The sequence below is a fragment of the Macrosteles quadrilineatus genome, unplaced genomic scaffold, assembly GCF_028750875.1.
Source record: "Macrosteles quadrilineatus isolate MER2022 unplaced genomic scaffold, UCM_ALF_1.0 Scaffold_7__1_contigs__length_78375512, whole genome shotgun sequence".
NCBI classification, from domain to species: domain Eukaryota; kingdom Metazoa; phylum Arthropoda; class Insecta; order Hemiptera; family Cicadellidae; genus Macrosteles; species Macrosteles quadrilineatus.
In genome coordinates, this window is record NW_026542600.1 from 56,347,002 (window position 1) to 56,363,318 (window position 16,317).

Below are 16,317 nucleotides of genomic sequence, written 5' to 3' on the forward strand. Positions count from 1 at the left end.
AGTCCCCAACAAGATATGCTTTAAGTGTTTTAATTCAGGTTACCTCCTTGGAAGTATGTAAAAATGTTTATTATGCTTAAACGTGTACTCTATTTTAAGCTATGGTATTACATTATGGGGGACAGCCACGGATGTCCACAAAGTTTTTAAAAACAAAAGTCAATCATCAGAACTCTTGCAAATTGCCCCCAAAAAAAACATAATGTAGACAATTGTTTAATTTTTTTAAAATTTTAACTCTAACTTCAATATACGTTTTTGAAATTTAAAAAATGGTTCATGGAAATCCTGGAATGTTTCAAAATTATCTTAGTAATCACTCATACCCAAAGACAAGACATTTTTAATACCCCACTCAATCTAATAGGCCTACTATAAATCATATTTTACTCAGACACATTTATATATTTTAAGTTTATATGTAGAAGTTATATTTTCTTTTATATGAGCCATCACAATTATCTTCAAATAAAAAAAAAACCTTTCAGCTATCAAACAGTTTGAAAAGTTAAAATCTTTTACTTTATATGGCCAGCATAGCATAGAATTACAGTCAAAAAGATCTTAAATCAAAATTGTTAAAATAACAAGTTTATGATTTCACCTACATCATTCAGCCTCATACTAAAGTTTTGATTGCAAAAAGCCCTAACTGGTCATGATTTAGCAGGCATAAAAAACGCACAAACTTACTTAATTTTGATAAATTTGACTGGTAATAGAACTGGTTATGAGGAAATACATTTAGTTACGATTTTTGATGATAAATCATCATAGAAATCTGTTAAGAAGCAGTTAGCCTATGAAACTCTCACAAACAATTCCACATTTGATGCATAAAATTTGAAAAGTGTAATAAACTTGGTTTTATATTTTACTAGGTTGAATGACATGTAACTAAGAGTGATGGGGTTTTTACAAAAACACTACACGTTAAACGGAGAAAGAGGTTTATAATGAGGAAAAATGTAAATGAATGAATGAATGAAAAAAAAAATGGAAATCCTTTATTTAAAAAGGAAAAGTTAGGGCCACAAGACTTGACATGCATACCGTACTTATAAATATATAATAGAAAACATTATTAATTACACAGACATTATTTACAGAAAAAAACAATACTTAAATAACAAAAAATATTTAACAAAAGTGAGTTACACACCCAGTTAGCTATTACACACCTAATAGGTGTCGCGCAATATGAGAATACCTCCAACAGGCCTACTTCAACAACAGATATGGGTTCTAAGAAACCTTGTGGTTCTGACTATGCAGATTAGATTGAACTGATAGGTCATGCAATGCTATATGCAATGTTATATGCAAAGCTATCTGTATTGCTGTAATTCTAAAAGCAATGATCCTAGTGCAACATCCGCTAGGAATAGCAGCACCTGGACCATTTATGCTGGCACGTGCCACTCAGTCGTAAATCATAACTCATAATGGATTTGTGACTCGGGTTAATAAACTGGACCATTGCATTGGCTCCTTTGGTTGGCCTCTCACACATTAATGGTCTTTGAAACCATCTAGGAGGCTTTTGTCTCCACTCGTAAAACATAACGCTTTGCAATAAAAATTTACTAAACATTAGTTTATGAATCCTTTGTTTAGGTTATGTATTTGTCGTTTTTAAAGTTTGCATATTTACCATTGACTTATAACAATCATCATCTACTCTCTAAAGAAAATTTAGTGTAGCAGCAATTAGCACATGTTTTATCACCAACAAATTCTAATTAATTGTGAGTGGTTTGGATAAGCGGTTTGTGATTCTAATTAATGCAAGCGACTTAATACAAAACAATGGTGGTCAACTTTAAAAATTAAGAATTTGTTTTTGTTATGTATTTTTAAAACTTAGTAGGCTTTTGTGATAGTTTTTTGCCAAGTCGTGTGAAGCATCTATTGGATTAACAAAACCATTGGCTATAAAACTAAATCATTAGCTGACAGTTAAATATTGGTTGTGGAAAATGCACTGATTGTTATATAACTATTATTCATTTTGAGCCGATGTATAAGAAAATTGTGCATTATTATTATCATCAAAAGGCGGCTTATTCAGTCATTTAAAAAAATTGATTGTAGTTTAAGATAGGCTACATTTAGTTTAATACTAACTAAAATCACTCTAGCTTTAAATGATAATCTATTTGAAGATAATGCTGTAAAATACATTTGGTCTTTACTTTGTTGTATTTTTTTCAGGAAAGCTTTTATTTGTCAAGTTAAATTAATACAACCAGCGACTTATCTGGGTGATGGAGAAATATCAGCTTAGACTCGGACTTTTGAAAGAAATTGGAAATCATCTGGTTGATATCTTCTAGGCATTGTGCTCGTCCAATGGTAAGTTACCAGAAATAATTCTTTGGTTAAAAAGTTTGAATGAGCAGACATTTGTTCTAATTCATAAATTAATCTGGTGCTGGTAGGTGGTCTTGAAACAGCCTACTTGAAGCCTATTTGGAGGAATATGAGCTTTAAACAAAACCTATTAAAGTAGCATCTGGAAGTTTGTAGTGGGAAAGAAAATGAAATACTGGAGATCGGGAATCAACATTGGGCTCCTATTGGCTACTTTCCCCCCCACTACTTTCAAGGTTAAACCCCCTTCCTTTGCTGCCATTATGGGACACTGCGAGGACCAAAGTATTAAAAATTATAACTACTGCTACAAAGATTTTACTGAAAAATAAAACTGGATTGTTCTGTCCTCATCACCTTTGTCCAGTTTAGTTGTAAAAGTTCTTTCCATTTAGTTTTTTCCTAAAATTTCCAACAATACCTGTAAAACTAGAGTTTTAAAGCAATGGGAACAGAAATAAAAGTGTTGGGCGGGTCTAGAAGCACGTTGGCTCCCATTGGTTTCTTTTCCCCCCACTTCTGTCATTGGAATTCCCCTCTACTGCCGTTACGCAATGCTTTGTGGTACAAAGACGCTCAGTCGTCAAACCGCTGCGTCTCCTAGCTGTCGAAAAAAAAAAAAATAGTGTACGTTTTCAGTTAAAACTTGTTTTAAATTTGTTCTGCATGTTTGGTTGTCTTTTTCAAGCTTTATTCAATATTATTTTAAGTGCGGTGTGCATTTGATATGGATAGTAATGAAAATGTGTATACATGTATTTAGCAAAGATTCTTTTACTAGGCCTATGTTTACATCTTGGGTGGCGGGCGTGGCAGGATCTGTATTCTTCATTACCAGTATTTTTCTTTATGCTCTCAACATCACTAGTAGAAATTCACAAGAAGCAGCATTTAAAAGTATAGATTTTGTTTCGGGTATGGTGTTTTAAGTTGAGTTTTACTTATGTTTTGAATGTCATTTGTGGTTTTAAGAATAAAGACCATCTTTGTCAATCCCAACTATCTTTGTCTTCTACCACTAGAAATTTACAGGCTGCAGAATTAAAAAGTCTACTATAGGTTTATCGTTATGGTTCAGTTCTTTGAATAACTTATTTAAACTTTGACAATCATTATCAGTGTTAAGCCTAGTCTACATTGGCTACCATGTCTGTGGGAATGTATAATGGTGGATTTAGATTTTATATTCAGAGAGGCATCTTCTATGGTAGGTAGCACGGTCACCTAAAACTGTATTTCTTAAAAATTGATTTTTGGAATAATCTTGTTTTGATTTGAATTTTTAAATAACAATTAGAGTTAGGTTAAAATTATGGATGGGCAGGAATGTATTTTTAATTCAGGAAACAAATGACAAAAAAATTTGCACAGGGTGTCTACCAGTCGGGAATTCCGGGAAATTCGGGAAAAAGTCGGGGATTTTGAAAGGTCGGGAAAAGTCGTGAAAAAGTCATGAATTTCGGCCGAAAGTCGGGAATAATCTAACCTTTCAAAATTAGGGATGAACGGGTCCCAAAACTTTAAAACAAATTCTGGATCTTATATTCCTGATCATTGGGACGGGATTACATTGAAGGGGTGTGGATGAATCGAAAATGCATCGGAATTCCAATTTGATTCAGTGATGATCAAAATAACAATTTGAATCATGGGCATTCAGTATCCATATACGTTATTGAATCAGTATCCAAATAAGTTTTTGAATCAGTATCCATACTTTATTGAATCAGTATCCATATACGTTTTTGATTCAGTATAAATATACGTTTTTGAATCAGTATCCATGTGTTATTGAATCAGTATCCAAATACGTTTTTGAATCAGTATCCATACATTTTTGAGTCAGTATCTATATACGTTATTGAATCAGTATCCAAATACGTTTTTGAATCAGTATCCATATACGTTATTGAATCATTATCCAAATACCTTTTTGAATCAGTGTCCATACGTTATTGAATCAGTATCCATATACGTAGTTGACTGTTACATTGATAGTGTTACTTTGACTATCAGTATCCATATAACTTATTGACATTATTCAAATGATTGACATTAATTATATAAGTTATTCACTGAGACATTGCTTAGCCATACAAGTTATTACCCTCCAAGTACATGGCATACACTGAAACATTGCTTAGCCATACAAGTTATTACCATCCAAGTACATGGCATACACTGAGACATTGCTTAGCCATACAAGTTATTGCCATCCACGTACATGGCATACACTGAGACATTGCTTAGCCATACAAGTTATTACCATCCAAGTACATGGCATACACTGAGACATTGCTTAGCCATACAAGTTATTGCCATCCACGTACATGGCATACACTGAGACATTGCTTAGCCATACGTTATTGCCATCCACGTACATGGCATACACTGAGACATTGCTTAGCCATACAAGTTATTACCACCCAAGTACATGGCATACACTGAGACATTGCTTAGCCATACAGGTTATTGCCATCCACGTACATGCATACACTGAGACATTGCTTAGCCATACAGGTTATTGCCATCCACGTACATTTCATACACTGAGAAGACATTGCTTAGCCATACAGGTTATTGCCATCCAAGTACATGGCATACACTGAGACATTACTTAGTCATACAGGTTATTGCCATCCACGTACATGGCATACACTGAGACATTGCTTAGCCATACAGGTTATTGCCATCCAAGTACATGGCATACACTGAGACATTGCTTAGCCATACAGGTTATTGCCATCCAAGTACATGGCATACACTGAGACATTGCTTAGCCATACAGGTTATTGCCATCCACGTACATGGCATACACTGAGACATTGCTTAGCCATACAGGTTATTGCCATCCACGTACATTTCATACACTGAGAAGACATTGCTTAGCCATACAGGTTATTGCCATCCAAGTACATGGCATACACTGAGACATTGCTTCGCCATTCATGTTATTGCCATCCAAGTACATGGCATACACTGAGACATTGCTTCGCCATTCATGTTATTGCCATCCAAGTACATGGCATACACTGAGACATTGCTTTGCCATACCGGTTATTGCCATACAAGAAGTTATGTATACCTTGTAGTTCTGATTCTATCCTCTTATTTATCAATGTAAACCAATTGAAAGATTCAGTATTTAAATCTTACAAAGGTTTTTATTTGTTTACACCCAAACATATCTTTATTTATAATCAATAAAATAAAATAGGTAACATGCTTAACAACATGATGCTGCAAGTAAAAATTATGAAATAGGCAAGAAGCTCACTGATATTTCCAGAAATACTGGTTCTTCTAATGTATGATTGAAAACAGATATTGTACTCCACTGACAAGTATGAATAGAAAAATTCCATGTTGCTTCGAATCGAGTTACATCAACATTTTTTTAAATCGAATAGTTGCTTTGAATTGAAATGTTTTGCTGCTTCACACACCCCTACATTTAATACGGGATTTTCTCGGCATGTGATTTGTTTCGATCGTCAGTGATTTCGCTGTGTCGCGAGTGATCGCGAGACGGAAAAAGGTGTAGTAACATGGAGAACGGACCCAGTTTTTGGTCGGGATTTATATAAAAATGGTAATGAAAAGTCGGGAAAAAGTCGGGAATTCCATTTGAGAAATCTGGTAGACACCCTGTTGCAGCCCTTGTTGCACTTTTCTATAAAATACATATTTGGTGCAATTTAACTGTGAGACATCAGTCTTATAAAAAAAACAAAAAAAACACTAGCTAATCTCAGTCTGGTTGTTTGGCAAACTATCACAGCGTTTTCAACATCTACAAAACACATCTCAAGTTTCAAAAATCATACTAATTGTTATAAACAAATCATCTGTTCCTCAAACAGGATTGAATATCACAGAAATATTATCTTCAACACAATATTATAACATCGACTTCAAATATCTGACATAAACATCAAACATCATCATCGTCACTCACAATCACACCGAATCGTAAGCATCTCCCATGTTCTTGAAGACATCATCATCAACTGTGATTGTGGCCAAATCACGGAACATCATTATTGTCGCTTGCCACCGAATCCATGAATATCTCTTAATTGCGAGAGCTGGAACAAATCCTCTTCCAAAAGAAAATCTTCAAATAAATGCAATTCACAAAGCTCTAGTATCTATATTTTTCCTAGAAATTTCCTAAAATTGTAGGAAGAAAGTTAAACTTAAGTTAAACTTACTTAAGTTAAACTTACTTAAGTAAGTTTAACTTAACTTACTTACTTAGTTAAACTTTTTAAAAGTTTTAGAGTATTTTTATGACCCTCCAATGAAATTATGGGGGAAGGGCTCTTAGTTGGTTTTAGCCTGTCATGAGCTAAAACTGTCATTTGAAACATTGTTTGCAAGTTTGATTCACTTGTGTTTCTGGAGGCGATGAAGTTTAGAGAAAGTTTGAAGTGTGAAGAAAGTCTTTATATATGTTTGTAGGACAGTCTTTTTCTATTTGTTAAAAATAATACTAAATTTAATTCTAATTAACAACCTGTATTAGGTAACATGTTAAGTGGTGGTGGTATGTTGTAAATTTGAAATTATACAAAAGATTGTCACTTACAAAATATAAATACATGTTCTCATCATAGGGATGTTAGTTACAAGTTAATTAGTGAAATAACACAGTTTGTTCCTAGGGAAAATGACAATGAAGAGAGACAGTAGATATTTGAGAAGAAAAGAAGAAGTTAATATCGACTTCACCAAATGTAAGAAACTCATGTCGTCCAATTTGCCCCTTCTTTTTGCAAATGGACAACCTCGAAGCCTGGAAACAATTTCCCAGGTAATAGACAAAGACTATGTCTAACAAAATATGAGTTATTGGGTTTAAGTAACATGGTGTGTTGTGTGTTGTATTTTGTTTACAGATATAATCTGGGACACAATGAGTCGTAGAGCAAACAGACCTTTGGAAGTTAGAAGTGTATTTATACAACTTATTACTTTTCTTGTTCCTAATTTTTAAATATTTTCCTATCAATTATCCTAAATTTTTGTAGCCTGTTTCTTGTTTCCCCTTTTCCATTCTGTTTTCTAATATCTACTTATTTTAACTCTTTTTAGCACTTGAGCAAGCAGGTTTTACTGTTTTTGAGAATGTTGTTTTATAAATCGATGCGGAGATTTGATTTTTGTTACAAAATTGGATGAATATTACTAGTTAATATACTGTTACCTACGTTATTGTTATTAATAAATATTAAGAAAATGAATTGAAATGAAATTGTTACCCAAGCTAACAAAAATCCAATATGTAAGGCTTTTCAATCAAAACATTTTTTTGTGAACTTGTGTAGTTGTAAAAAAATCCTGGTTATCATTTTCAGTAAAAATGTCCTAGGAAAGTAAAAAATGTTCTTATGTAGGAACAAGTTTTTTTGTATCCTAAATGGTTTTTAAAATCAGAAAGTGCGTACTGTTTACTTGAAAGTTTGTTTTGAAAGCTTACAAAAAACATTTTTTCTTAAGATATCTAACTGTAGGTCCAAATTATAATTGACTTTTGCAGCGTACTATAATAGTGTTTGTGATTATAAGTCCTTGTAACATAGGCTATTAATTAACTGTATTATATTGTAGCATAGACTAAGTCATTCTTCCATGCGTAGCTACGGTATCCAAATGATTTGTACAAGAACTGAGCCCTATTTTATATTGAGGTTAAGTTTACAAAATAAAATTGAATCCCTGCAGTTTATTCCTGTCAGTGAATAACGTAAGTTTTGTCCTAGTAAATTTTTTTTTAGCCTGAGTTGGAGGAGTTTGTTCCATTTATGGTGCAATGCTCGCTGGGACAAGAAATTCTCAAATCACCTAAGAGAATCAACAACTGTCCCGCACCTGATTGGTGGCCTCAGGGGCTCCCTTTCAAATTTCCCCTGATTGATCAGTCCGACTGGATTAATGTAAGTGTTAAATTCTACTTCAGTCTGTGAATTTTCTTTATAATCTTGAGAAACTTCAATTTAAAACTCTGAAACCATCTATCTATCTATCTTGTCTCAAATTGTATTATTAATTTTAATTTTTTTTTTATATCTAAAAGATTATTGCGGATGGCTTTTCTGAATTTCTCTCAAGAGAAATATACCATATCGTTAATCAAGTCAACATCGTAGGAAACATTGTAGGAGTATTGTAGCAAAATTGCTGGGTAGTGAACTGGTTTATTGGTAGAATGTAGGGCTTTGGTCTCCGAGGTGCCAATTAAATTCCTGCCAATCACCAATGGATTTGATCTAAGTAATAATCTAACCTAGTCTGAAGCAATGTAGAAACGGTTCCGAGCTAACGCCTAGCGTTCTAGGATGCAAAGGCGGGACAAAATATATTTTTTTTTTATCACCGGTACTTACTGTAACAGTCGCATCTTGCTGATAGCACACAACAGTTCACACTGATTTATAAAAATTTATCAAACAGTTAAAGGTACAGAACATTTAGAATAAAAATTCTAGGAAGTAAGAAAAACAAATATAACCAGTAAAACATTTTGAAAAGATTCAATTTGATAACTTTTGTAATAAAGAGCTTAGTTTTAGAAATGTTTTCATTAAATTGATTCCTTAATACATTACTGCTAATTTTCAGGGAGAGTCAAAGATTGAAAGGTTTTGTTTGACTAAAATGGCAACATCAGTATTTTAATTTTACAACCATTTAAACTTTGTGCATAAAGGTTCTATGACTATAAAATGATCAACCATACTGTACAAAACATTGGTTGATAGAGAATAGTTTGAATGACTGATTAATGGCAAAGCAGTGTGGCTAACTAGTAGGTGAGAAGAGAAAAGAGGGAGGAGGCAAAGTCCGGCTTATCAGCTAAAAACTCCACCGTCTTCGATAACTTTACATCTGCCTGAGTAATACCAGAAAGCTCGTAGGTTGTGTCATTACTGTAGGCTGCATCACAAAACATTTATTTATTACGATAAAACCTTGATTAGGGAAAAATGCTGCGAGTCCGTTTCATATAGGCCCCTAACCCATTTTTACGGTTAATCAGTAGTTCAAATTTAAATGCTGTTTCTAAGAGATATACAACAGTTGTTTTATAAACATGTTTTTAACTACTATTGTCTTAAAATCCACCTCAGCATTTATCAAATGTATTTCTCAAAACAATCAACAATCGTTTTCTGAACTTCTTTATCATGGTATGAGATCCATTACATTCCATTGGTCAATCCAGGCCAACTACCCACGTCATAGCAAACAACTCCTGTTGCTAGCTAATTTCCCAATTCATTAGATCCTTTTACGAAGGTTTCGGTTATCCCGGATTTGGGTTTAACGGAATGTGGTTGAAAATGTTTTAATGAATGTATTTTGCTGGATGCACCTCAAATCCTCAAACAAGGCTTTAACTCCAATCCCCTTTAACACTGAGTCTTACCGTTTCACATTAAGTTTACCATAAATTTACCAGTAAATTTAACTTTGGTCCATTAATGTTAGGTTTTATATATTTTCAGAGATTGGTGATGCTGAAAAGCCTAGTATGCCGCTGTTATACTTATTATAACTGTGAATTCTTGCTTAAGTTCAGTTCCGACCTAGCTGATATACCACCAAGCCAACTGAGATTTGAAATAAACGATGACAATACCACCACCATCTATGACCAAAATGAAGGGATGTTGGTGAAGTGCAGAAATGAAAACCTGGTAAGTTTTTAACTGCTTAGGTCATTAAACTACTATTTTTAAACTTTTTTAGAAATAGTTAAAATATCACCTGTAAAGAATATATGATTCTGAGATTTTTACATTATCTGATAAACTGTACGTAGCCTTTAAAAAAGTCCTGGTGGTTATATCATTGTAAAGCTGAGTAAGTCTAAAAAATCAAAATACTTTTAAATTAATAAAAGGGAGGTAGGCTATAATGAAACAAAAATACAGTTTAACATGTTTATTTTAGTATTTAGTGGTGATATAGTTTGAATATTAACAACCCTACTTAAAATTCGGACTCAAAACAATTGGCCTAACTCTAAATGTATGATATAAATACCCTCACCACTGCAAACCTGCAGATTAATTGAATTTCCATTTGCTTGATTGGATTTTCACTTAAACATTTCTCTAAACATGTCAGATGTATTCCCTATTTAAATAATATTATTTAGTTTAACGAGTATTTAGAGAAGAGTAATAAAGTTTTCCTACAGTCACCTAACAATGTTCTCTCACTGATTTGAGAAAGCAAAGTGGCCAATTCGCTCATCAGTGAGACAATGTTAACATTGTCTCACTCTAATTACTTTGTCTCACTCCAGATTTGCAACGTGAAGGCACAAAATAGTGAGCGTGCAACATGAAGACAAGTTTTTATGTGCGCGAAATACGTTGGCAGCACTGGCTGTAAATCAGCTAGTCAGCTGTTGTACTGTTGTATCATTAAATGTCATAAAAAAGTTCATTTCTGTGTAAAAATATGATACGTTTCTTTACCAAATTATTTGTTTTACGGTATCTGTAGGAAAAATATAATGTGCAACTCGAGTGCAAAGTGCAATTGCCTCACTCGAGAAACCATTCCTCACTCGCCTACGGCTCGTGGGTAAGTATTTCTCTCGAGTGAGTCAATTGCTCACTTTGCTCACTAGTTGCACAAATAACAAATGTTTACTTAAAGTGTGTTTTTAGTTGTTAAGTAAAGTGTTGAATCAGAATCAATACCAATTAATGTTATGCTGATATGTGTGAATAGCATATCTAGTATAAAATAAATTAATTTGCCAAATTTGATCAAAATATATCATAACTACAAATGTTTACTCGTTTTCCATAAGAATAACAAAAATAAATTTTGAATTTACAAATTATTGAATGAGTTGTTTGTATTTCAGAACTATGACCTACACAAAAATCCTCGCCGTTACCTCTCTCCAGCTCACGTAAGTTGATTTTTCACTACTAAGTGTATAACTAGACTCTTATTTATACTACTTGGCTTATCATGTTCTTATCCATTATTCTCATCACCACCACCATAATCAATGATCATAATCATCATTATTTCCTTTCTCTGTTTATAATACCATCATCACTTTACAGGGCCAATTTTATGATACAGCTATAATAAGGCTAATAAAACCAATGTTAAAACTTTTGAAAGTTTCTATCAATAATAATTCACACAATTAGTGTTTAACGCTAGTCTCGGAAGTTGGGATTCTCCAGGGTAACCTTGAGAGGTCCAATACTTCCTTTTGGATCAGCTGGCATAAGAGATCGGCGCAGACACGCTTCTGATCAGCAAGCAGTACCATGACAGAGATCCACATTTTTGGTTCCCAGACTCCTTTGGCAGTGCCGCTTGTTGTATGCAAAACAACATAGAAGCACCAATGCGGGATCACGGACGCAGCCGTGCCTTCGTTTGAGTCAGGTGTAAGGACGTCAGATTTTTCAAGACTACCTTACCCCCAATGAGCCAATTTAGGAATTTCATCCATGAAGATTGAGAGGAAAGTGTTTGTGGCACTTCTGGACATTTTGTCCCTGATGATTTTAATGACTGATAATGACAAAAATTATCAGTTTTTATCAGAGTTTTTATGTGTTTTAAAATTATAATTAAAACGCTGTCGAGTTGGCATGGCGAGGTTGACTACAACCTCATGCGTTCTTGTCAGGTCACGGCTATTTTCAGTCGTACCTGCTTTTGATGGCCTAAGTTTTCACCCGATAGTATTTACTCTCCGGGCGTTCCCGAAGACGCCGAACACACGTTCCAATGTGTTTATCAGACGTGTTCCCTCCTCTTCCTAAAAACAAGTGTAATGTAAGTCTCCAAGGAGTCTATGAACAGGCCCACGTAGTATTTTTCCTCGCTGCCTTTTTTTCTGAATTTTTTATTTCTTATTTTGTAATTTTTAATGGAATTAAACTCATTTATTCCTTTCTCATTTAAGAGTCCTTGGAGTTTAGCGGCTTCTTGGATTATTTCAAACAGGTGCTGAAAAGTTATTTATCATCCAAAAATATTTTTTCAAACCTCAAAGTGGTTATAATTTAAATAGTCTATCTAAGGACACTGTGAGATAAGAATTTTTCAATGTACCGGTAGTTTTAAATTGTTTTCCAAGGGAGTCCATCGAAGCTAACGGCCATCTTGGATTTACCCACCATAAGATGTTAATTTCTTAAATTTTAAACAGCCGCTGAAGAGTTATTTACCATCTGAAAATATTTTGTCTAATACCAAAATTTTAATATCTAGTTCACTGTGAGATTAGAAATTTTCTTTGTAGGCTAGTTTTTGAATTGTTTTATGAGTTAGAATGTCTAGGCTCCAAGGACTCTTGAGGGCATTATGTTCTATTCCTCACAAAGAATTCATAATTAATTAATCATAATTGATTCATAATAATATTTTAAACATGTAACTATTTGTTATATTCATGGGCCAATTCACCAATTTCACCTCATTTCACATCTCCAGATCACATAAAACCTTTTTGTATTTTGGATTTACTGGTTCCTTCAGTGTTTTTCGCTTACCTAAGCCTAACACATCTTTTCTGCAACTAATCCTAATTAGTGGATACAAGTATACGGCTTATTGTACTGGTTGTTTTAAAATGTGTCCAAACCATCAATGAAATTATTGGAAATATTTAATTATGTAATTCTAAAACTGTTAGCGATGATTTGATTTCTAATTTTATGCTTCAGCAGTTAAAACTTAAAACCTGTAGAAGTTGTTTAAAGTTTAATCGTTGTTATTGAATATTTCTGATTCCAATGCTCACATACAAATATCTAAAAGATCTTTAAAATTGTGACCCTGTTTTACAGTAATAAAAAAGTTTCTTTTTATAGCTAAAATTGTGGGAATAACAATAACACTCAATCTATTTTACCAAAATAGACCATTTTTATCAGAGCAAGTACTTTATAGTAGAAAAAAAAATGGTTGAATGGATACAATGGTAAACTATATTATATTTTTAGTGATTTTGACAAAAATAACAAACAATAATGACAGTTTAGAAGCAATCTTTAAGGACCCTGTGTATTTTTAATAGCAACCGTGAGTAAACTGTCTTGAACAAACCTTGAAAATATTATGTTGTCCTTGGTATAGACACACTAGGTTTAAAATTCTTAGTAAGTCACTATTTTAATGGAAGGCCAAGTGGCTAATTAAGGAGTTTTTTGTAAAAGCATAGAGTTCAGCTAGCTTAATTTAACTTGACAAAATTAGGTCCACAATGTTATAGCTAGACAACAAAAAACTCAGTTAACATAATACTGATTATTTGTCCTGGTATAGACTAACATTCTAATACTATATTGAAAAGAAATAACAGTGAACACTTTTTGTCTCTTTGAAAAAGTCCTATATCAGAATCAAATCTGTTATTTTATTTTATTTTTATATTACAGTAGACTCGTGACTATTCGCGAGTGGATTAAACATGAGTGGATTAATAACCACACTGTGGATTAACCTCGAATGCAAAAAAATATATACTTTATGCAAGTTAAATGTACGTTATACAACTACGGCCAATATGTTTTGCTTGAGGAGACCCGACATCTCGAGAGAAGACTTAAGGTTGCCGTTGTTTGCTTCATTGATTACTAGGGATGGACGGGATTGAATTTTTAGTTCTGGACAGGACGGGACGGGATTTTTTCCTGTACATAAAAAGAAAGTCTTGAGTATTGCAGTTACCAAAAAAGACAAACAAAATCAATTTTTATCGCAAGTTAAGCTTACTCTTTTCTTTTTAGTTTCCGAACAAAATATCCTCAAACGTTCTTGAGGTGAGCCCACCATTCATTCAATTCCCCTTTTGTGATGAATACCTTTGAGGTTATAAGAATTAAAGATAGATGTTAAAAATTATCTTAGTCATGAAAATTTATTTTTGCAGGATGATTCGACAGATCCTTCAAACCCTTTTCCTCAAATCCTTCTAGAATTCTTGTTGTCCAACCCTCTAAATGTCCTGGATACCTCAGTGATTTTTATGGAACCAAAACAGCCCACTTTGTGTTACAGATTTCGAATTTAAGAAATATTTGTAATGAAGCAGTAATCGTGATAAATAATAATTTGTGATATTGAAATATTTGTGATAATGTAGTTTTGTTAAAACTAAATAAATAAGATATGTTTTGAAGTTAACATTTTGTTCTACTTAATTTGTACTGCAGAGATGTCAGGTACAGGGAAAACATGCTTTTGGGACGGCCATATGCTTTCAGCTCTAGTATGCTGTGCCGGAAATATACTTTTGACAAGCAAGGAAATATATTTCATCCATCGTAAGCATTGTATTACTGTCATGAGGGGGTGGTGTTGGATTTTGCCCTAGACACCAGCAGCTAATGCTTAACACCACCTAAGTTTACCATTGCCTGTTTCCTCTGTACTTAACTTCTCTATGGTTGTACTTGGTTTTGTTGACTTGTTTTGTGTACAAGCAATTGTTTTTTTATTAGTGTTAAGATATTATAATTTTGGTTGAAGAAACAACTGTTGACTGGTATGGTTTTGTGACGGTTTAAAAATTTTACCTTGTGGTGATAAAAATCTTCATAAATGTGATGTCATGTCCATGTGCGATTTTGTTTGTGTTCAAAATGTTGAATCCTAATTGCTTTTAATGTTAGTGTTACTTACTAGGTTTGTAGAAGTTATTTTAACAATATTGTTCTTAGCATTTAATTTTTAATTTTTATTGTGTTATGGTAAGTTTAACTGACATTTTTTAGTAACATTTTTATTAGTTTTGTCAAACAAATACATCTTGTTAATCCCTTATGACTTGGAGTTAATTGTCATTGTTATTCTCAATAAACATTCTCTTCATTTTTGAGCTAACATAAAGATGTTAGCTCAAAAATGACACACTGAGGAAAGCCTCAGTATGATCCTGAAAGGTCGATAAAGTGTTTCAATTGTTCCTCTGTTTATTGTTGCTACTATATTGTGTCATAAAAGGTATACTTCTAGACTCTGGCAACATTTGTGATCATCTCCAGCAATCACAACACTATCGCGTGATTTCGGTCCTACATGAAAAACGGAACACATTTAATTACTCCTTTCAGGTTTTGAACAGTTCTTTTCATGTTCCGATTTTGCTTACTACCTTGAACAAAGGGGCTGCGGTGGAACCGGCAATTTAAAGGTCTATTTAAGTATGATATGATTTAATCCTAAGCCCTAATATAAATCTTGCCAATTTCTAATAATAAATATCAATTGTATTTGCTGTGGAATTTTGGTCCGTCATTGCTAGCTTATATTCCATTAAATTGTCAGCTTGATCATTCATCTTTGGGAAGTATTTATGGTTAGAGATTGTTTTATAGGTTGTGTTTGCGTTGATGTTTGCTAAGGTTTTCTATGGGGTTTTGGTAAATATTATAACCAGTCCAAAATATTCCATTAGGGTGTTAGGAATCCTTTTAGGCATAGTAATTAGGTATAGAAGTCAGGCTCAAAGTGGTACATTAGCGGATTTTAATCACATTGAAGTTGTTTTAGCATTGATTTAAACTTTTTTACCTATGTTATCATAAACTTTTTGTTGATTATTTTTAGCGAATTTCCTATATAGGGAATAAGCTATTACCGTAGGTCTCATGGTAAGACCTAGACCCGGGACCAATTTACTTTTTCGTTTTGAGGTCCCCAGAGGCCAAAAACACCATCCGTTCAAATTCATATATATATATATATTCATATATATATATATATATATTTATATATATATATATATATATATATTTATATATGTGTCCGTTAGCGCGATAACTCGAGCAAAATTGATCCGATTTTGATGAAATTTGGTACAAACGTGTAAACCTACATTTATTCAAACGAGTTCGCGAACCAGCATAATCGGACCATGGGATCAGGGGTTTATGGGGGGTTTTA

The 16,317-nt window shown here is 33.3% G+C and overlaps 1 protein-coding gene across 1 annotated transcript in view; it reads left to right on the forward strand.

Annotated features, from left to right (window-relative positions):
- Positions 1–905: 905 nt before the first annotated feature.
- LOC128999014 (uncharacterized) overlaps positions 906–16,317 on the forward strand; it is a 29,653-nt gene continuing 14,241 nt past the window's right edge. The window contains exons 1-6 of the mRNA XM_054425370.1: positions 906–949; positions 2,215–2,355; positions 7,041–7,189; positions 8,154–8,312; positions 9,885–10,076; positions 11,264–11,311. Of these exons, the coding sequence (XP_054281345.1) occupies positions 7,046–7,189; positions 8,154–8,312; positions 9,885–10,076; positions 11,264–11,311 (543 nt within the window). The 5' untranslated portion in view covers positions 906–949; positions 2,215–2,355; positions 7,041–7,045. The remainder of the gene's footprint in view (positions 950–2,214; positions 2,356–7,040; positions 7,190–8,153; positions 8,313–9,884; positions 10,077–11,263; positions 11,312–16,317) is intronic.